Source organism: Chelmon rostratus, chromosome 6, assembly GCF_017976325.1.
Source record: "Chelmon rostratus isolate fCheRos1 chromosome 6, fCheRos1.pri, whole genome shotgun sequence".
NCBI classification, from domain to species: Eukaryota; Metazoa; Chordata; class Actinopteri; order Chaetodontiformes; family Chaetodontidae; genus Chelmon; species Chelmon rostratus.
The window spans coordinates 26,023,832-26,047,514 of record NC_055663.1 but is presented as its reverse complement, the minus strand read 5'-3'; the positions used below and the strand labels follow the sequence as shown (position 1 = coordinate 26,047,514).

The 23,683-nt window shown below is 40.6% G+C and overlaps 1 protein-coding gene across 1 annotated transcript; it reads left to right on the top strand.

Annotated features, from left to right (window-relative positions):
- The first annotated feature begins 49 nt into the window (after positions 1-49).
- Positions 50-23,320, top strand: LOC121607855 (F-actin-capping protein subunit alpha-2). The gene is made up of 10 exons (XM_041938863.1): positions 50-143; positions 11,696-11,759; positions 13,894-13,945; positions 14,328-14,391; positions 16,534-16,740; positions 17,917-17,996; positions 19,570-19,648; positions 20,442-20,513; positions 21,430-21,492; positions 22,177-23,320. Exons 1-10 carry the CDS (start codon positions 105-107, stop codon positions 22,315-22,317), a joined length of 861 nt encoding a protein of 286 aa, XP_041794797.1. The 5' UTR covers positions 50-104; the 3' UTR covers positions 22,318-23,320.
- Positions 23,321-23,683: the final 363 nt, after the last annotated feature.

The following is a 23,683-nucleotide window of genomic DNA, read 5'->3' as shown; positions in this document are numbered from 1 at the left end:
CGCTGTGACTGGGCGTCAATCACAACCGAGCTCAGCCAGGCTGGGAATCCACCCATGCCGTGACGTCACGGGGCTCTGACAAGCTGGTGGTGCCGGAAGAAAAGATGGCGGATCATGAGGAGCAGCTATCCGACGAGGAAAAGGTAAGAAGCCACTTTAATCGCCGAATAAACTCCGGCGGGGAACATTAGCACTCGATTTTTGAGTTGCATTTCAGTCCGTGTGACCGTGCATCCGGGCGTCGACCGGTTTAATTAAACTAGGAGAAAACCCAGGCCTCAGCACAACCGCTGCTGCTTCTGCTCTTATTATTTTTAGCTCAACTTCCGCTCATTTGCGAATCTCAAACGGAGGCTCCTTGTACGGTCCTGACTCAAAATAGGAGCCGTGTACATATTGTAAATTCACCTAAGCTTACCTCCCGCACCATTTTCGTTTTATGGACATGTCGTTTCTCCCGTGTCTCTCGTCGCTTGTGTTATGGAAGTTTTCACACACCAAACATCGCTAGCTAGTTAGTTTAGCATAGCCGTAGCCTGCTAACGTATAGCTTGTCTTACCAACACGCCCTTTTCTCTGTGTGATACGGCTTTTCCGCAGTTGAACTAAAATAATGGACGTGGTGGATTGTCAGACTATTTAATGCTGAGCAGGATTTAATTCACCGTATGACAGCAACCGCAGGCATTCTACAAGCTAGCTTGCTAACCACGGTACCTCTAATAACTGCGTTTCGGTTAGTAAATAGATGAGGGGACTATTGGCTCCAGTTGATCAACGCGTTGATGAAAGCTACTCAACATTTAACGTTACACTAAGCAATTAGCTATAGTTAAGAATCTGTATTCGTATGTGCGTTTCCCATTTGAAGTCTATATCTACAACTTTAAAGGGCTCACACCAACATTTATTATTTTTAAAACGGTGTAACCGAATACTCGTATGCAAATTAGGTAGTCAAGCTCATACTGTAGGAAGATTTTTGCACCTCATCACACCCATGCGAGTGTCTGGCAGTACGAGCACTGTTCATTTTCTCATTTCCTTAAAAGTGCATACACACACACACAGCCAGTACCCTGAGACAACATGAGTGTTCAAATGCATGTGTCTGAACTGTCTGCAGGAATCCTACTTGCACTTAATTTTAATGTCCTGTTAAATGCGTCGATTTTATTTAGCAAACTTACATACATTGTCCAATTTAGGCTATATGAAGCCTTGTTTACCTTTTGGTCAGGCGCATTGGGACAGGGATTTGAGGCATAACAGTGTGAAAACTGCTGCTCGAAGCATTGTTGCTTAAACTTTTTTATCAATTGATTTAATTCATTTTGAAATGGTTTTCTTATTGTTTCAGTCAGTTGGTAAATATGCCAAGAATGAGTACCTAGTTGCACAGCTGTGAATATTTACTTGAGTTTCTTGATTTTTAGTCAATGTAAATCTAATACTTGGTTTTGTCACTGTCGCTTTTTAAGCACATTTTAGAAATCTCTGCTAACTTTTTTTTATTTTTTATGTTTTGTTAATTAAATGACTTAACAGTTACATACAAAAATATTCAGTAAATAATTAAATAGTAAAAACAAGCTGTGGTTGCAGCCTTTCCATCATTCTTAATGGGTTTACATGTTTAGACATGTGTACCTGATACCCTGTGAGAACTTGCACAACCAGTATGAGCATTCTTCTTAATAGACAGTTGTGAACTCTTCAGTTGCCACTCTGTAGGTTATGTAATACACGATTCAGAGTTAGAACAAGGCCTGGTTTTATTTTGTTCTGTTCCACATCATCCTGAGTCAGAAGTTTTTTAGAGTTGAGGCAGCTCATTGACCCGCAGGTGTGACCGTGTCATGCATATCAACACCCGGGCATCAGCTGTTAGAGAAGCATTTCATTACAGGGCTAGGCTGTGATGACGGCTGTGGCGACATTGTGACTTTGCAATACATTAGGCTCGCTTTGGATAATGTTTTCAGGTGTGTGCTTATGAAGTGAAGCTGTGGTAAAACAAGTAACTTTGAATGTTTGTGCTGTGAAGAGGATGGGGGCTGTTTAAAACGGTCAAGCCACTTTCACTGTTTGACTGACAGCTTGATTTCGTAGGTTTGTGACCTGCCAGGCTGACTGGTAGAGAACCGAGCACAGCCACTACACAGTTTTCAGCTGGGGGAAGCTGTTCATTTCCTTCTCTGACTATGATTGGTGCGGGACCAAGTGAGTTACTTTATGCATCCATCGACTGTATGTTGTGCTGTTAAAAGCACACATGCAAACACCGCAGTTGCATTTTGTACTTTGAAGGCCGTCTCTCCGGTGCATTAGCTCAGAGCGAATCAGCCATCTGCTCTGGCCTCTCAGCTTGTTTTGTGCACCACCAAGACTGCAAAGGGAGGAAATGAGCATTTTAACACCGTGACAGTGGGTAGTAGTTTCCAAAATTCACTAGTTAATTTGATTAACTCTTTCACTGGCCAGTCATATTTTTTAGAATAAAAGGACAAGTCCAAATGATGTTTGGTGACCTGCCAGATACTGGTAGTGTGGGCAAAGCCATCAACCACAGCCAGAATCTCCTAGCACTCAGCTGATGGTACTTTCCCACATTGAATGACAAATCTGCAAACTAGCTTCTAACTTCCTTGATCTGATATTACCATGATGGCTTTTTAATCTATTTTGGAAAAAGCAGCTTGGAAATGCTGTTTTTTTAATAGGTAGCCTTAGAAAAGCTAACCCAGGACATTTATTTTTGATAGGAGGACTGTGTCCATGTCGAACGCAATAAATAGCTTTGAGTTTGTCTCTGTGAAACACTTCCTAAATGTGTCTCAGGGGATTGAGACATTTCTGCCCTGCTGTTGTGGATGTCAGCGTCACTTTGCTGTTCCAAAAAAAGACCTGAATGCTCCCTAATCGGGAATTACTAGAGTCTCTTCCATTTGTAAATGATTAAACAGCAAGAAGAGTCTCGTCTCTGCCACAGATACCAAGTAGTGCTCGTAGTCTTTTTGAGTCATCTGGGAACAGTCCTGCCAGCTTCCTGATTACAGTGCAGAAACCACACATGTATTACAGGAAACTGCTATTACTTAATGTGTTTGCATTCGTTTCCTTTGTCTTTATATAAGTGCTCGGGCAGATACCAGACCCAGAAACCAAGCATTTATTACCTGTCAACTTGATTGTCACTTGAAGAAGAGCGCTGAATAAGGATATGGTATATGGCAAATTGATCGCAAAGGTAGACAAACCCACTACCCACAGCCTAAATATATTAACAAGTGGCAGCTGCCCTGCTGACTATGCTGTGGCTTGCACTTGGTTCTGCAGTCTACATTTTATCTTTACAAAAGAGGTACATTTTTTGCTAGGCTTTTTGAAGCTGCAATATGTTAGAAGAAAGTCTGAGGTGTCGGCGCAGTGGTTCCTGTTTCAGAAAAGGGCAGACCTCTCTGTCAGCAAAAAGTGGTTTGCTTAGAATACATAATCTTGTCAAAAAGGCTTATATTTGAGAGGGGAAGTAAGATGGTATATTTATAGTCTTGTTTCTTCCAGGCTTTATTGATGGGATGTTGTTGAAGCACTGTTAATGATATCCATTCGTAGTCATGCTGACGTGATCAGTTGTAGAGTTGTTAGTTGTGAATTCAGCACAGAGGTATCTGTACGTTTTAGCATTTGCTGTAACTCTAGTTTGTTGGCAAAATAGATGTTTATGTAAACAGTGATTATGCCTGATGGAGTTAGGTGTCATTTTCCTTTCATACGTCTGATAGACTATTGACAAAAATATTTAATAATAACTTGTTGATCACCAGCACTTGGAGGGAGGACGAATTAGCTTGTGCTGTATGTGTATGATTTCTTGTGGTAGGTAAAACAACAAATGAGGTCTGCGGGATGATGCCTGTGCTACAATAAATGTAATAAGGCAGTTGCCTTAGACAATTCTTTTAAGCAAGTGGCACATAATGTTCTTCAGTGAAGCATTTAAATCTTTTCTGCATAAATTTAAGAGCAGCGTTGGTTCTTTTTCACTGCAAGAAAAGTATTGGACAGCAACAGCTAGCTGCCATTCTCACTGGCACTGCTGCAGGTAAAGTTAGCATAACAAGTCAGTTAACTTATGTAACTGTCACAGAAGGTCAACACAGAGTGCTTACAGTCACAACTGCAACTAACGATTATTTTCATTTTCTATTATTTTCTCAATTTTTCTAAAAAATGTCAGAAAATGGTGAAAAAATTCAGTGTTTCTCAAAGCTCAGGATGACGTCCTTAAATGTTTTGTTTACAACGCAAAAATATTCAGTGTACTTTCAAAATAGTTGCAAATGAGTGATTTGATAGCTGACAACTAACCGATTAACCATTGCAGCTCTGCCGACAGTACCAGGGATCGTGGCTTGATTGCTACCTTGCACCAGTGCAACTAATGCGCATAGTCGCGGTGAAGTAAAGCGTTATAGAAAGCATCGACTAAATCCCATGAATAGAATAAAAGCCTTTCCAGGTTTTTAGGCTAGGTGTCCGACTGCATCTGTACAAAGATTAGGATGGCGAAAAATGTATGTCAAATAAATGAACCTTTAGATATACCGTAGATTACCTTTCATGCACAACTGAAATAAAGAGTGATTTTCATAAAACAATAAATTACAGAAATTGAGGTAAAGATATATTCATCCCCTGATTGGAGATAGAAAAATATATACTCTAGTATAGACCAGCTTGCTTAATGACTCTTTAGACCACAGCTCCTCATTTGATAAAGCTTTTTCTCAGATTTTCCATTTTCAAAGTTTTATTGCTGTCTGGGCAAGAAGGGTCATAAAGAAACCTCCCTCCTCCCTCATTTAAGTGGGGAGACACTGGAAACTCCGAACAGCTCTGTGTGTCCCTGAGCTCAGCTTGTGAACAGCTGTCTTAGACCATAATGTTACAGCACAGTTGAATGCTGAAAACTTAGCGGCATCTCCCTTTAACTGAAGAATGCAAAGGCAGAGGAGCGCTGTCTGTACGTGCCTGCTGCAGCAGTGCAAGAGATCTGGGAAGAGATGAGGGAAGAACTATGCTTGTTTTCTCTGCATGCACACTCAGCTAGAGTTCCCCGCCTTGAGAGACACAATCTGGTGTCCTGTCTAAGATTTAGAACAAACTGGAGCCTCCTTCAAATCACCCTTTTCTCCTTTTTTGAAAGCTGTCACTTTTGTTGATAGGTTGTATTAGAAACTTGAGAATCTCTCTAGTAAATTAGTGTGCAAATTTGCGCAATGGAGCCTTTAACCACACTACAACTTGGCTGACTCAGAAGTTGCCTATAGAATGCTAAATTTTGATTTGTTAAGACTGGTGGCTTTACGCTGTGATGTCTGCATTCTGGAGATGGCAATGCAAGCCAGTGATATTCCATATATTGCATAGCTGGCGGCTTAGGGTACATGACACTATTTTACCTGCAGGTTCAGTATTTATGCAGCACAGTGTCTGTCCAGTAACTGCAAGGTCACAAGTTTGATCCCCGCCTAGGTATACAGCATATGTTTCATTTCGTTAGGTGATTCAACACGTGTTGCTTATATTTTGTGACGGGCATCTGTCAGATTGCACAGCTGCATTACCTCAAAATGTTTACATGCATTTGACAGGAAAATGTTCACAATGAAGGATTACCAAGCAAGTTTAAGGTCTTCACAAATTAACACCAATGCTGCCTGGAAGGAAGGAAATCAATCATAAAACTTACAACACCAGAAATACCGTTTTGGTCAACTTGCAAAATCACTGGTGTGATATGTGAACCCCCAGCTAAGGCAGTGGAGTTGGTGGTATTGTGTCATCCTGGGTGAACATGAAGCATGGTGTTGGCGTAAAATGAAAGAGTTGTGATCCTGACTGTTAGGAAACCCCCTTTAATACAGCGACAACCTTCTGCTTCTGTTGGTATTTGTGTCTCGCATCACAGAAGTTGGCCCTTATTTCTTCAGTGTAATCCTGAGCCGACCAGCCACCACCTCCTCCTCATTTTGATTAGCAGAGAAACATTTCTAGTTAGCCTACGGCTGCCCAACAGTCCTCCTCCTCTCTCTGCCCTCACGCCATAGACTTATTATTCATAAATTATTGCACCCGCACACCAGCCCATCACCCAACCCCCCAGTATTCACCCACATCAGACTAGTTTTCCTCTAAACTTGGCCCTGTGTCTGCGTTAGCATTTCAAGGCGCCAGGGCCCTCTTTTTCTTCTCTATCTAGGATATTGAAATGGAAGTATGCCAGAAAAGGGGATCAAACTCAGGGAGATGATGCAGCTTAAAATGCCTGCGGGCCAAAATATTGCCTCAGTTTGTTCCTGCTGTGCTTTTTTATTATTATCATTATTTTCATGGATCTGGATTGGCATGATAAGGCGATTTCGATGCCTGGATTAGGATAAATATGGTTTTGGTGTCAGTGAGTGTCGTTTGGGATTAAGAAAGGATGCTTGCTAAGGGAGGGGGGTGGGGGATTTGTATCAGGATAGTGCATTGGAAGTGTCTGTTGCAAGGAAAGGAGGGGTTGCTGGGTAATATGAGGATGAATATACAGTGAGCAAGTTGAAAGAAAAGAGACCAGCTGGTGTCCAGGCCAAGAGTGCACAAAGACTTAAGTATCTCACTGTATGGGGGGGTGCCTATGTCCCATGTTCTTTCTGTTTGTGTCTGTTAGCTCGAGTATTATTATTCCAGCTCTTTGGTTAGCTCCTCAGACTCCACCCCCTCAGAATCCTTAGAAAGATAAGGCAGTTGTCTATAGGAGATTTAAAAAAAATCCTTATTTCCAGCAAAAGAAAGACTTTGTTCACGATTGAGTCATATTTAGGTAACACTCACTAACACACAAAAGCACATACAGCAGCAGTTGTCAGCCTCGCTTGTTGTCTCTCTGTTCCTGTGAAATGTCTGAACTGCAGTCAGTCCTTCTGTTTCCCCCAACCACACAAAGCTATGTGTATGTGCAGGTGTGTATGAAGAGATCTCAACAGCAGTGCAATTTTCCAAAACCGCACCCTACACAAGATGCGGTTCATTATTTCTCTTCCATGTCTGATTTTCTGTGAAAATTGCACCTAAATGCAAGACCCATTAGCTCACTTCAAAGTCCTATATGTAGATGTTAAACTTAAACTAATAGCACGGAGACAACACAATGACAACACAAAAAAAGTGACCTATTTTTTATTCATTTATAAGTTAATCTTTGTATAGTATACATTGTCCAAGCAATTTTGAATAACTATAAGTTGTTTAACTTACATGCGTATAATAGAATAAACAGCAGTAAATCCTTACATTGTAGAATCTGGAACCAGATGGATGATATAAATCATTATATATGATATAATCATAATCAAAAGTTGCTGTCTGTTGATTTTCAATTGATCACCTTATAAATTAATTGCCAATTAAGTCAGCATTATCCTGGATATTGGATCATCTCTAAATTTTCATCAACTGATCCTTCTCATTTAAAATGTCTCTTTTTGAGAAAATAACCATCCAACCTCAATGGTAGAGACAGTAATTATTTAACAAGTTTGAGAACACTTGTATTAAATGTGTCTTAAAAATGTTTTAGGGCTCAGTACAATTAGTCAGCATTAGCTTAGACTTGGGAAAGTCATCTGATACCACAGCGAGCATGAAGAACTTTGAGGTAGTTAGTCAAACCCCCCCCCTGCGAGACTCTTCGCCTCGAGCTCGGCCTTTCATGTACCATGGTGGCAGTCAAAACTAGGTCTCAGAGCTCCAGAGTGTCCCAGTAGCCTGTGTCCCAGCGTAGGAGACCGCCATTGGAAGGAACATTTAACCTTCCAGCTTAACATTCAAATTGCAGCGCTAAAGTAATTACCTAACAAGATGTCTCAAACTTTATTAGTTTTAAGCTTGGTCTGAAGTTGCGATTTTGCCGGCTCTACATAGATTACTTTGCTGTTGAAAGCTGGTGAAGTAGTGCATGAAGCAGACTACTTCCTCCTATCTGCACAATAGGTTTGTGGTTTCACCGCTGGCTGTGCCATCTTGCTATCCAGCAGCATCTTATAATTGCAAGGGGTGGGCAATATGGCCTTAAGATAACATGAAGCTTTCAGTTTCTGAAGAGCTGAAATTATTTTTGGTATGGAACTCACAGCTGTTGAGCGCTCCTTGTAGGATTTTTGGCACTCCTGGTACTCAGCCAGCGTTTGTCGTGTCCCCCCCGCCTCTTCTCACACTTGTTTCATATTACTGTGGTTTGTTGTAAATCAGGTTTTTCGTAGCCAAACCGCTTCCACACTACTGAAGTCATTCCCCTTTTTGGAACTAGCTCCCCCGCCATGGAGCTGGTAGCAATGTTACTTCTTCATTCAGCCGTGCTTGTTGTTGCCGTACATAACGAAACCATGTCATTACAAGTCAGAATATTGCCATTATCACCATGTGATTTTTTTTGTAATCATATTCAAATGATACCAGTGTTATTGTGAACAATATGATATGGCACACCCATAATCGCTACAATAATATTTTATTCCTCCATCCATAACAGCACAGCCAACCAGGAAGAAAAATGGTAAAATCCATAATTTTCAAACACTATTTTTGTCTAGCATCCTTGTAAACATAGAGGGATGCAGTTTAACAGTTAAACAACCTGCAAGAAAAGGTGAAATGTGAATGAACTTGTTTTTATTTAATGTTTCATTCATGTACCGTCATAGGTGGATGTAGACTGACGTCTCAGTGCATTACTAGAACTGGTTTGAGGTACTTAGATGAAGAGGAAATATTAGCCTGTTTTTAACAAGCTTTAAACACTCATTGCCTCTCTCATAATCCGCTAATGGAACATCCCTCTCGTCCTCCTCCTGTCAGTGATTCATTTTAAACAGCGTCTCATTCCCTTTGCTTCACGTCCGCTCCTCTCCATGCACCTTAAAACAGTTGGCGTAGTTTCGCTGTCAGATGTGATTTTAAAACCAGCCCAGTCTATTCCTTTGATGTCTTTACCGGTCCCTCCCTACCTGTAGGCGCTACACAATTAATTATGCAAATTCACCCAGTTGTCCGCAGCAGGATTTAAATATCTGTGATCAGCATTATTTAGTCGGTGTCTTGAAATCAGTTTTTATGCCAGCTGTTAGTGGGAACAGTATTTTACCGAGATCTTTGTTCATTCCAGGGTGGACAAAAATGTCTGAAATGTCATCACAGTGCCTTGCTCAGATTATTTCCATGATCTGCCTATCTCGAGGCAGGTGAATTGGAAACTAAATTTCCTGTATTTGTGTTTCTGTGTGTGTTAGCCCTGTAGTAGACTGGCTACCTGTAAAGTCTGTACCCCGCCTCATGCCAACTGCAAGCTGGGTTTGCCCCCATTGACCCTGAATGGAATAAGAGGTTCAAAAAATGGATTTATTAATATCATTCCAAAATTACATTACATTCGGACAGCACGAGAAGACACATAGAAAAGCATAGTGTAATGTTGTTATTTCTGATAGTGAGACTGTACACCTCATGCCTAACATTGATCACAGTGGTCCTGCTGAACTTTAACTCTCTTAATAGACTTTACTGAAACCAGATTTGGGCATGTAGTTCAATTTTGACACAGGAAGTGCCAGGATTGAATTAATATAGTAGTTGTCATAGTTACCAACTATTTCATTCATCTCCAACTACCATATTTTATTTCCAGCTAAAGTTGATGATGAAGATGAAAGCCATGAGGCAGATAGATGTGATAATGGAAACATTTTTATGTCCATGTTTCTTCAAAAAGATTTGCCTAGCATTTTGGCATTTATCCCTTCGGACTGCAACTAATGTTCATTTTTATTATCACTTCACCTTTCTGAATGGTTAAGTAGTTGTTTCGTTTACTGAAATGTCAAGAAAATGCAGAAAGTTCCTGTTGCGGTTTTCCATTACATAATCAAATTGCTTTGTCTGACAACAATTAAAAACCTCAATATATTCTACTTACACTGTTATAAAAATAAACGTAGAGAAAAGCAAATTTCACAAGCTGAAGCCAGCAAATGTTTGACGTTTTTGCTTGTTTGATAACTGAAATCAAAACTTTTGTTGATTCATTTTATGTTGAACAGCTAATCTGGCACAACTAATTACATCAAATAATAAATAGTTGCACTAATATTTAAAAGATATATAAATGATCTTCATCCAGTGTGGATAGGAGACCAAAACAGAGGAACGGAGCTTTGAAAAGAGCCTTGTGTTTTATCTGTGCTGTGTAGGAGGTCCAAGGACTTTCTGGCATGTATAGACAAGTTGAGATGTGTTCATTGTTCCAAATCAGTTGAGTTCAGGTCTTGAGAAAGCCAGCATTTCAAAGAAGAAGACACAACTGTTGAATGTTTTTAAAATTTTCTTCTGGATTGAAAATAGCAAAGGGTGTATTGGGCTTGTTGCACCTGAGGGCTTTAAGACATGTTGTATCTTCCTTCAGTTTAAGTAAGCGAGCTACAGACAAACAGTAGTGTTCAGTCATAAGGGCCTGTTCCAAGAAGCCGCTGAATGAAACCCAGAACAAATCTTTTTCTACATCAGTCCATGTCACAGACCTGAAGAGGTTCCACTCAGCAACTGATCAGCTAACGCTCTGCATATGTAAAGTCTGTTTACACTGCCGTCCAGTCTAACGAGGGATACCCAATGCAAATTACTCTTCCCACAGGGATTTCAAGTCACAAACACAAGCAAACACAATTTCCTCTGGCTGTTTAACAGAATGCACGCATGTGTCGTGCACTCACACACGCACACACTCCTCCATTGTGTTATGAATTGTGCATTGTTCAGCATAAGTGGGTCATGATGATCTTGTGACAGAGGATTAGACTAATGCAGATAAACTTTGATCTCAACATCACACACACAGACACACACATGTTCCTCCCCAAGTGTCTTCCTTTCTCTCAGCGGCTCATTAGCAAGAATCAATCTGCAGCTCTGCGCCAGTGCCAGAGCACTTGTATACACACACTGCTAATAAGGGCCCGGGGGACACACACACACACACACACACACACACACTCACACATGCAAATATGAACACCTTCCCTGATATACCAGCTTGTGAGCCCAGGGGGAACCTGGCTGAGCCACTCTATCCTGCCAGTGATAGAGAGAGGTGGAGAAATATAGTGGTAGGGCGAGAGAGAATCTGTATGAGAGTCCTCAGCACATTTTTATGTCCTTATATGGTTGTAAACCAAGCAGGGGAGGGAGGGGCCGTTGTCTCGCTGTCAGTTTGACATGTGACCTGGAAACAGGAAGTGTTGTGGTGCAGCAGCAGAAGAGAAGTGAGGAAGGGGAATAATGACTGTTCAGATGAACTGTAGACTGAGAGAGACATTGAACTGCATCACTCCGCCCTCCAAGCCAGTGACACAGTAACATTACACCCTCTGTTGGCCACATCACATACAAATATTCAATCTTTACACAGTGAATTTTAGGCATTAAATTGGTGTACTTACAGTGTGTACAGCACTAAGGGTGAGCTAAAACCGAGTCAAAACTGCTTTCCATGATTAAAGAACTTTTTTAAACATCTTTCTTAGTGGGAACAGTGAAAATTATTTGTTCTTTGTTCCAGTCTGAACCTGTACCTTTTTTTTTCTTATTTCTTTTACAGGTACGCATAGCAGCTAACTTTGTCATCCATGCCCCACCAGGAGAGTTCAACGAAGTTTTCAATGGTGAGTATTCTGTTTCTCTTCCTTTGTATAAGTCTGTAAAATGTGATGTTGTTTCTCAGAACAGGCTCTATTCAGATGTCTGTTGGTTATGTCTTAGTCCCCAGGCCAGGGGGCACCAAAGGCCCCCAGCTGGACCTGTTCTGCCTATTAGTGAATTAATGTCCATTATGTGACTTTGGCAGTCGATTCTGTGTTTCATTATGTGCTCAAGATAAATACGTTTTTTTTTTTCTTTTTGTTTTTTACTCCGGCTGTATGCTGTTCAATAAAATAAATATTCTTCAGTTTTTCCAAGAATATTGCTGCATTAAGAGTTATGTAAGCGTGTATATGAACATAGCATTTTTTTCTATTTCTATTAGTTTTGTAACTTAATTGCCGCAGGATCTTGTGCACCACTAGAGTGTTTTGGATGCTGTCAGAAATCATTGTTGCAGTGTCACAATTGTGATTTTGTTCATTTTTGTCTTATTAAATTGAGCATATAAACATAGGGTTTACTCTCCCAGCCTCCCTCCGGAGGAACAGTTGGAAACACGGAAACAAAGCTGCTTTTATAGCTTTATTAACTTGCCGTAATTTCATATATATGTGTGTGTGTGTGTGTGTGTGTGTGTGTACATATGTCTGCAGAATAAACAGCCTGACACTAGTGCAGCAAAGTTTATCAGAAGAATAGACTTGTCAAACATGGGTGTAACTAATAATGTTGATAGAGGCTGCATTCCAGTTCCGGGGCCCTGATATAGTCACGCCACCTCCTGACATGGCTCTAAGTGGAATGAAGCCATTGTTAGTGTATTAGTCATACCTGTGCTTTTCCTGCAATGACTAGTCATATTTTTCTAGTAACAACCAACCAAGCGCTTATAGTTGTTTTTAGTCACACTTTAACTCTACATGTTTTGAACTTGCATTAAAATGTACAAAATAAATCCACTGTAAGTGAGCAATATTTGAATTATTAAAGTACCTGATGAAAGTACCTGATACACATGAAGCATTTGGTAAATTGTGGAAGTTTTTAGTCTTTTGTTTTTCTTTTTTGAAGTTCAGTGACCCTTGGAACTTAAACCATAAGTTTATTTTTGTTACTGGAGGCGTATGAAAATAGATATACTGACTGCTGCAGTTTCGAGCATACAAGAGGTTGTAGGGTGAAGTTGAATCTGACTGATCCCACTTCTGCCTTGTGGAAACAAATGTTTCACCTCTTCAAATCTTTGAGCTGAAATAAAATAAGCAAGGAAGAATTACCCTGTATTGGTCTGAAAAGCACTGATTACTAATAGTACTGGAGTTTTACTCTGTACTGCAATTTTACAGCATGCATTGCTGTCTACCATAGTGTCTTATTTGATACTATGGTGGTGCCAAAATGGTGTTGAATCACAAATCTCAATATAGAGCACATTTTCTTCCAATTTACAATATTAACAATACTCTCTCTTCATTATTATTCTTAATTATGCTTCACTTAGATCCCCATTAGCTTCCAAAGTGGTGGCTCTAAAATAGTTTCTGCAGTTGCTTAAGAGGAGCTGAAATTGAAACCGTCTCAGTTCATATGCTACTTATCACACCACTGTGGCCACTCAGAGAGCAAATAAGACTGTGATGTTTTTGCCAAATTGTAGCTCGCCCTGCAGTGCCAGTGTTGACACCACACTGCTAAAGTAGTGCCCCTTGAGAGAGTGTGTGTATGTGATTTGGCATCGTTAAAGCCTCGTCCTGCCTCAATAACTGTCGTCACCTCAGAGGAGCGCCGGTGGGCTCTGTGTCTGCCTGCCTCTTATCACAGCCTGACAGCCACACACACTGAAACTCAGTCCCCTCTTGCCACTTTGTCCCCTTTCATCTGTGTGTGATTTTACAGCCTTTTCCACTGAGCTAATTTACCATGTCTGCTTCACTCCCCTGGCATAAATGCTGCAAAGACTGACTGCAGGCGGCTTTGTCTTTTGTGTGTTTGTGTGTGTGTGTGTGTGTGTGTGTGTGTGTGTGTGTGTGTGTGTGTGTGTGTTTGTGTGTGTGTGTGTGTGTCTGTGTGTGTGTCATGGTGCTAATCTGCTGTACCTGTCTTATTTCTCCTCTCCTACTCCCTCGCTCATTATCTCACCATTTTTCTCCTCAGATGTGCGATTGCTGCTCAACAATGACAATCTTCTCAGGGAAGGTGCTGCGCAGTAAGTCTTGAGCTATTTCCAGGTCTTGAAAAATGTTTTTTGATTTTGCAATAAGACTTTTAAGTATGAAGAGCCACATTTGTCATGATTCATCAAACAGATTGACTGTTATTTTAAATGTTGTCAATGAAAACAGTGATATTGTGTCTTAAAACACAGCTGGTTTTCAGCTGGTTGTAATTTTTGTACCAGCTTTGTTTTCTTTTTATAATTTAATTTTGCAGTCAGTGATAATTAAAGAGAAAATGAGTCCTCAGTTTTTACTTATTATGGCTTTAGTCTACAGCCATAATGCCCAAACACTGTCAGCATAAATCATATAGTCAAACATCTTTACCTCCAGAGTTTGAAGTGTGTAGTAACTTTTTGTCTCTCGCCGCAGTGCATTTGCACAGTACAACTTGGACCAGTTTAGCCCGGTGAAAGTCGAGGGCTACGAAGAACAGGTGAGTTAATGCTTGAGCTCGGACCTGAAGTGGTGGCTGCTGCTAAGAGGCTGAATGAAATGAGATGACATCATGGGTCTGAATGTGCTGACTGTTGAATTTCTCCTATTTTTCATGCTCCCTCCCACACCCTTCACACCATTCAGCACCCTTGTCTCGAACATGTTGTTCATGCAGTTCATGTCACATGAGAATCTGTTGCTGTTGCACTGTATGCATTACTTCTCAGCTGAGACTCCTCAAATATTAATCTGCTGTTTTATATTGTGATGTTTCGGCTCACTACAAGTGTTCAGAAATGTTATTTATCATGCCTGCTGTTGCCTGCCGCTCAAAACAACCAATTCATATGGCAATACGCATAACATGAGATTATTTAAATGCAGAACAGTAGCAAAGAGGATTTGTGCAGATTGGGATGTCCGTTTCTAACCAGTGACTAAACTCGCCAAAGCCACCAGACTCCATCTACAGAAACCTACCAACCAATCTACCAACTCTGGTCAAATTAAACCCATAATTCACGAAATTGGAAGAGGAGTTAGAGGGAGGTTGGACATCAGAGAAGCAGCTTGTAGCAGTGAATATTCATTCATTATCAGAGACACATTCATTATCAGATGTGTCTCTGGAATTATTTTCACTGGACATTATGAGCGCAGAGATTTGAATTTGTCTGATTTAAGCAGTAAAAAACTACAGGTACTCCCAGTCAGGACTGATGAAGTGATGAAGGTAGTTGTGACATAGCTTTCGTTTGTAAAAGCAATCCAGCAGTTGGTGGTCAGAGTTAGCTTGTCTGCTCTGGCTAGCTTCACTTTTGACTCAACTTTCTTCTCCTCAAAGTGTTTTTAAATGTGTTTAGTCACAGTAGCTCTCCGTGGCTCGAGGTACTAGCTCTTTGAATCTCTCACTCTCTCCCACACTGATTGGCAGTATATGTGTCCCAATTATACAACACACCAACTGGGTGATGGCCTCAGACCGGCTTGCATCACACTGTGTTTGTATGCAAATTAAGATATAGGCTAACATGCTTAACTGGTCAAAAATATTCTCGGTAACCACTGACATCCCAGGTCCAGATTGAAATGACTCATGTTATAACTTCAAACACATCATTTCAGTCATGATGAGTATTGCATACAGCTGATGCACATCAGAGGAAAGTGAGATAGCTGTGCCATTTATAAACTATATCCATATGGGTTTAACAGTCAGATGTGTCACTGTGCAGGCCAGCAATAAAAACCACAGTTTTCAGCAGTAGTGCAGCACCACAACATGAAAACTAACGTGCGAAGTGGAAAAAGTTAAGATCCATTATTGAAAACCACAGTTTATCTGAAACTGAACAAAAGATCAAGGTCAAAGATTTTCTTTTTCACCGACTTGCACAGCATTCAAATTGTTTTACAGTATATAGCACATTTTATATAGAAGCAAAAGCAAATGTGCTTTTCAAATGTTGAAACAGGATAAAAAAGAGCCAATAATAGAAAAAGACATGACTCATAAAGGTGCACAGAAGCAGGGACAGCAACAGGCTTATTCAGTTTTCATTATTGTTATTGCACTAATATTATGTCTCATGGGCTTTAAACCGGAGAGAGGGTGCCATCAAACAAGTCCCACTGTTCTCCTTTGCTTCCACAGGAAACAAGATCACAAACACGCTTTTGTTTTCATGTCACTGTACTCGCTGGCTGTGAGCTTGTGTGAAGGTTGAACACAGTGGTGAATGAATGTGGCTGTGTGTTTGCTTCAGTAATGATTGCAGCGTCTTATGCAAAGATGTCATCATGTCCCTCTGTTCCCACATCACGGGTTGAAATTCCCCCGTCTGATACCCAGCAGGCTAAGCTAAGTGTTGAGGAGGAAGACAGTAGATGGAAAGTTCCGGCTGACGTCTGTGTTCATGTTTTACTTTGTCCCCACCCCCCTTTTCTTTTTCTTTTTCTTTTTCTTTCTCCTTCGCTTTCTGTCATTGCATCCCTTTAATTAATTTCTTGGTTTTTCTCTCCCTTTTCACAAAACCTCCTGCCATCTGTTCTCTAACCTCTACCCCTCTCTATTCCATCTTTACTTCCTCTCCCTCTTTCACTGTCTCCTTCTTTCTCACTCTCTTGTCATTCCTCCCAGGTCTTAATCACAGAGCATGGTGACCTTGGGAACGGCCGGGTCCTGGACCCCAAGAACAAGATCTCCTTCAAGTACGACCACCTGAGGAAGGAGGCCAGTGACCCCCGGCCCCACGATGTCGACGGCTCCATGGAGGGCTGGAGGAGCGCTGTGGACTCTGCCGTCAGGGCCTACGTCAAGGAGCATTATCCCAATGGAGTCTGCACGGTACGTCCCTGCCTGCTCCATAACCGCGATGTACCGGTAGTCGATTAAAGAGAGAGATTCTCCTCCTCAAGTGAAAATCCTGTCATTGTGCTAAATTCTGTCAGTTGGCTCAGTGGTTTTACTACCACAGCTCCATCCCTGACTTACACCTTGCTTTAAAATACAGCTCATGTAAAGCCAAGGCAAGAAGTCATAGAGCAACTTTCAGAGGTGGGTTGATTGCAAACGCCCAGCTAATATCCAAAAAACTAGATGTTTATAAATAACAGCCCATACATTCAACATCGTTTTACTTAATGTAGCTTCACAGATTTAGATATCCAATTTTATGCTAGGCTGTCTGTCAAGGTAATTGAAATTACACTAACTTGTTGCTACACCTTACAATCTGATGTATTTATACCACCAGAAATTATAAAGAATCAGTGCAAACACAGAACACCTTTGGATCTTATTCCTGTGTAAAGAAAGCAGGATGGTGCACTAATAAGCTCCCACCAAGCATTCATCAAAGGTTGTTAAGCAAGATCCTGACCTGATTTCTCCCAGCAGGCAAAGGAGAATTTAGCTGTAGATTTTTTTTTTTTTTTTTTTAATTTTAGGAAATATTACAAGGACAAAAAAGTACAGTGTTTGGATTGTGTCAAAAGGTGCGTGACAACTGCTTGACTTTTAACTACTTTCTGTCTTTGGACAGAGACCTCAACATACCAGTCTTCAGTATTTCCATTTATTGATCTAATGTGGCCGTTCACAGTGAGCAAAGACTAACAGACAAGAAGAACGAGTAATTATTTCAGCTCACCCACTAAAGAACAGGAAGTGGTGGTATTTAGAAATTCTTGCATCACGTTTTGTAAAGCTTGTGATGTGCTACTTATTTTATGAAGCAAAGTCAACTGTACAGTTCTGAACACAGAAGAGTTCACAGCTGTAAATTTGTTGTGTGTGGTTATCTAAATTAACACGTTGTGTATACATGGAAGTATCTGAGTTGCAGGTCAGCATGAGCTCAATTCTGAAGCTGTTAACCACAAACCACTTGTCTCAATTCAATTGTTGCACATGTACAGCAGAAAAGCAGAACCAGAGTAGAAGAAAAGTGACCATTAACTAGCAGAGAAATGTGAGAAGAAACGTTCCCTGTGTGTGAAATGTTTTGTCTTCTCCCTTTAGATTTATGGGAAAACCATTGACGGGCATCAAACGATCATCGTGTGCATCGAGTGCCATCAGTTTCAACCAAAAAACTTCTGGTATGTTTCCACAATATTAAATGTGATTTTTAATTCTCTCTCTTTCCATTTTCTACCGCTGGGATTTGTGATATTTGATACATAGATTTTGGCATCACAAAGCCTTTTCAGGTTTAGGATAGAGCAAAGATTACGGGCTAGATTATCATTTTCACTTAAAAACAAGAGATTGACAGGGTTAGTAGAATTTCCAGCCATCATATCTTAATCAAAGTTAATGTAGAAATACAGAATAAGCCTAAAAAGCCTGAAATGTTGTTTGATATGTACTTCAAAGGCATTACTTTAATTAGCACTTAACTCTGGAGTGTAGACTGTTGCTCCTCATAAGAGTTTCTGAGCTGTTTCTGATCGGGTTAATCTAATTGGATAAGAACTGCACCAATCCTCTTTGCTGCTGGGTTTTACTGGGCTTATGGGTTGTTGGGTGTAATGATCCCACAGCTTCTTGTATGTGATTGCCGCCGTTATTGGCCACGTTTCAGTAATGAGGGACCTATACAGCAGATTTGGCATAATAGTTTAATAAGATTTATCAAACTGAAATTGGCAGAGACACCATATATTTTTCCTCTTCAATTTTTGACTCAAGGTCTATAATGTGCACATGAAGGGCTCAGAACAAACAGGTGGACTGGTAACACCTGGATTCAGACATTTTATGTGATTAGTTTTGGTGTCAGATGCCTTGTTTCCACTGATTGGGACTTCCACCACTCACACCTTTTTGGTCTTCCATTGCGAATGTTGTGGTTAGTACTTGGTGCTTTTTTTGGGTAACACCTCAGTCGAAGTGCCACAAAGTAGCTGAAATGATACTAAACAGCGGAGTGAAAACACTGCAGACCGCTGATTGGTCAGAGAAAACCATCACTAGAACTGTCACGTGCATGACATGGACATCCTGAACACCAACTGCAAATTGCAGCCACAATTCTTTGATTTAGTCAATGGAAGTGCAGACGTTCCTGTGTTTGGTTGCCAAGGAAAGGATCTCACAAGGAAAGGATATCCTTAAGATATCCTTTAGAAAATTGTGTTCTGTGATCGTGATTGTAGATGAGTTACAAATTAAACGAGAATCTGACAAGGGCCATAAATCAGCCCCCAGAAGAGCTTCAGTGCTTCAGTGTCATAGATTGTGTCTGAAACTCTACTGGAGGCATAACACCATCCACCCAAAAGCTGTTCCTTCATTTGGGGTATGAAGTTGGGCTGACATCCTAGTCACTTGTGATTCACACCATTTTCATACTCATCATGCAGTGACTACTTGTCATGTTGCTCTACAGGTTTGTCTTAAATTTGTCTGTTGGAATAGATTAAAATCAAATATTGGGTTAGCTCATTTACTGGTTTCCTCAACAAAACTGTTAGTGTTGAACTTCTCAACTGACAAAAGCAAAGCACACGGTTACAGGTTCAGTTTGATCTCATGTGAGGGGACATCCCTGTAACGCAAGGAGAGTTTATAGCTAAGTCCCCTAATGCTTCTGTGATACTGACATAAGTGACGGTGTTAAGAGATGTAATGAGTGATTGAAGTCTGGCTTTCCTCTTCCTCTCTGCACAGGAATGGACGCTGGAGGTCAGAATGGAAATTTACCATCTCCCCCTCTACCACCCAAGTGGCAGGAATCATGAAAATCCAGGTATTTTGTTTAAATCTTCCACTCTGTAAGATAAGATAAGACTTTATTAATCTCACACTGGAGAAATTTACTGTTACAGAAACTCTTTAGAACACACAAGGCAGGGCGGGGGGTGCAAACAGCATTGGGAGGTGCAAATAAGAACAATAAATTACAACTGCAAATAGCCTCCTGACCAGCTTGTTTAGTCTCTTCCCGGGGCCCAGCAGACGACAGCATAGAGGATGGCAGAGGCTGCCACAGAGTCAGAAAAAGTCCTGAGGAGGGGTCTACACACTCCGAAGGACCTCAGTCTCCTCAGGAGGTGGAGGCGACTCTGGCCCCTCTTGTATGCCCTGTACAGTCAGTGTTGTGGGACCAGTCCAGTTTATTGTTTAGGTAAACACCCAGGTACTGTCTCAATGTCCTCCCAATGTATGTTCACTGGTAAGTGTGGTTCTGAAGTCAACCACTATCTTTGTCTTACTGGTGTTCAAGCTGGTTGTCCTCACACCAGTCCGCCAATTCCATGATGACCGACTGGTACTCCAGCTCCCCTTTCACAAACTGCCCACTATGGCGGAGTCATCAGTGAACTTCTAAAGATGGCAGCTGTCCGTGTTGTAGGTGAAGTCCGAGGTGTAGATGGTGAAGAGGAAAGGTGTTGGGAACAGTCCGTGTGGGTGAAACTTTGGGATTCCTTGTTTTATCCACACAGCTTGCTTTGCTCCTTCTCTACATTTTTAATTGTTTTGAGTTACAGAATGAATTTTATCTACGCAATGAAGAGAAATTAAACCTTTAATCATTCCAGGTTCATTACTATGAAGATGGCAACGTTCAGCTGGTGAGCCACAAAGAGGTCCAGGAGTCCATGTCAATTTCTGTGAGTATAACTGAAGACATTGTTTTATGGGTGCACAGACAGATGATTTCTGTCCCAGCTGAATGGGAGAAGTTCTGGTCACATATTATCTGTGTGTATGGACCCTATTTTCCCATTTTTTTGTGTCCAAGTGACCAATGGGGACAACAATGTGTCGCTCTCGCCAAAGCCACCAGACTCCATTCACAGAAACGTAATTTAGTTAATTTTATCATTGTAAAGCACACTTCATTCAAACTCAACAGACACAAAATAAAACTCACCAAAACTGTGTTGTAAAATGTGTGTGTGGTAAAAATAAACCCTTAATTCACAGAATCGGGAGAGAAACAAGAGAGAGGACAGACGTCAATGAATTAGCAGCAGAAACCAGCGTGTAGAGCCGAAATATTTTCACATCTAACTCTGGAATTATTTTCACTGGGCATTGTGACCAGAGAAAATTAAATATGTCAGACTTACCAGATAACTGAGATTCTGCTCCCAGTCAGCAGCTGAGAAGTCGCTTTCATTTGCTAGAGCTGTCCGGCAGTCCGTGGTCAGAGTTAGCTTGCCTGCTCTGGCTAGCTTTAATTTTATTTTTTAATTTTTAGCTCATCCTTCTTCTCCTCAAAGTGTTTTTAAATTAAGTCACAGTAGCTCTCAATGGCATGATGTACTCGGGCTCGAGGTACTGAACTAGCTCTTTGAATCCCTCAGCCTCTCCCAAGCTAATTGGCATCATATGGGTCTCTATCATAATACACACCAATCGGATGACGGCCTCAGACCGGCTTGCATCACACAGTGTGTGTATGCAAATAACACAGACTATATGTAACTACTCAAAACTGGTAGAAACCATTGACATCCCTTGTACAACTACTATTTTTTTTTCTGTGCTCTTGAATAAATTATGTGTCGTGTCATTTTTCAGAATGAGGCTTCAACTGCAAAGGACTTTGTTAAGCTCATGGAAGCTGCAGAGAACGACTATCAGGTATATGAAAATGTGAAGTAGATATTGTTTGTCAAACATGATGATTACAGGCTTATTGTTGCCGGAAACCAAACTATGTGAACTGCTTTGGCTTGTGGTTTTTTTTAACCTCTGCCCACAGGATTAATGATAACACATGTGTACACTCATGGTTCTCACTTATGTGAAACTTTTGCTCATTTATTGCTTGAAAAGTTTGGTGTGAGAAATGCAAGTGGATAAAAATGAGACACCATGAAGCACTCATGTTTTACTCGCGGCAGGATTAACTGATGAAATCCTTCACTTTCACACTGTGAACATCCATCACAGGATTTTCCTCAGAATGTCAGGTTTTTAGGCTACGACAGAGCGGAGCCTTACTGATGAATTTGAATATTGTATTTTAATAGAGGAATGCTAACCATTCATAAAAGAAACTATTGGACTCCCCAAAACTCACAGCAAACACTGTCATGCATACATTTTGCCTTTTTAAAGTATTGTCTGATATTCAAATTAAGTAAAAAATACTTCAAAGAAACAAAAACATGATTAATTTAGCTCACATTCAGATTCAGCTTGTGGCAGCGAAAAGGTTTTCATTCTGATCGCTCCCACTTTTCAAAACCTGCAGATAATTTAAATTCATTTTCCATATACTCTTCCCTCTTTCTCTGTCTGTCTGTCTGTTATTCCTTCCAGACGGCCATCAACGAGAATTACCAGACCATGTCGGACACTACCTTCAAAGCCTTACGCCGCCAGCTTCCTGTGACACGCACCAAGATCGATTGGAACAAGATCCTGAGCTACAAGATTGGCAAGGAGATGCAGAACGCTTAAAAACGGCAGAGAACATAACAGACAACTCCCTGCCCCCCCCCCACCCCCTCCCAAACAACGTTGCATGACTGGATAGTTGTATTGTCTTTGTACAGAAATTAGAGAAACAGGGACAAAGAAAGGTTTGGTCTCACAGCCCGATGTCACATTGGATGTCTACTTACAGCGGTTATTTTGTTTTTATACAGACACTGTTAACTCCTCTGTATATTGAATCTTAGATAAACATAATCATATTTGGGAAAATAAAACTTGAGGAATTATAACAAGACATAGGAAAGGGAACAGACACCTGTATGCAAAAACATCTTTATTAAATACAATATCACATGTGCAGTATTTATTGTGTCAGTGAGACCACGCCTTCTATTTGACCTGCTGAAAAACGGTTTGAATTTGCGATGATGGTGACACGAATCATTTTTGGGGAGAATTTTGTCTGCATTTACTAAAGAGCTCAGATATTTGGCTGAAAAGAACGTCTCCCTTCACTTCACGGTTAATGTCCCATACGGTCAACGATAAAAAAAAAAAAAAAAAAAAGAGTTCTTTGTGTTCATTGGCTGGTATCTTTGGCACAAGCAGTCACCACTGTCAGCCGCTCAATGTTCTTGTTCCCACATTTTGGTACTTCCCTCACCGTTTGTCCTGTTTGTGAGTTCTCAGGCTCACAGTGCTCCTGGCTAAATTGCCTTCTCGACTTGACATCGTCTGAACTCTCACTCAGCGCAGGGAGTTCTGAGACCACTTAACAAGCTTAATTAACAAGTCATCAGTCGCTAAGTAATGTGCATAATGTCCAATTTACAATAAAATCCAAACGTATCACTTTCTCCTCCAGTGCTTATTTTTATTAAAAACAGAACCTGACTGTATTATATAACAAGGCACATTGTAATATATACCTGTATGAAACATCCTGTCTGTCAGTTTGGTGATTTATTTCCATGAGATTAATTGTAATTCAGTCACAAATATGTTGCATTAAATGACAAATTTTCTATTTACTGACTCACTCATAATTTCTAATATCCTTTATTGTGATACAGGAATAAAAAAAAATAGTCTAACTGAAGATTTTAAATTAGGGTTCTTTGAGATCTTAAACCTTGTCACACCTGCATTATTTCACTGCACTTTGTGATTTAATAAAATGTGTTTGTTAGATATGACTACACAGAAGCTTTGAACTAATACTAATGCATGGTGTCAGCAGTGAAGGTAAAATATCCCCCTGATGGTGGAGATTGAAAGGTCTTGAACCACACTCTGGAAACTAATTAGGATGATTACATTTTACACTTTAACTTTAATTATCATCAATTTGCCACCTGCTCACATTAGTGGTTTGTAATTTACCAGTAAC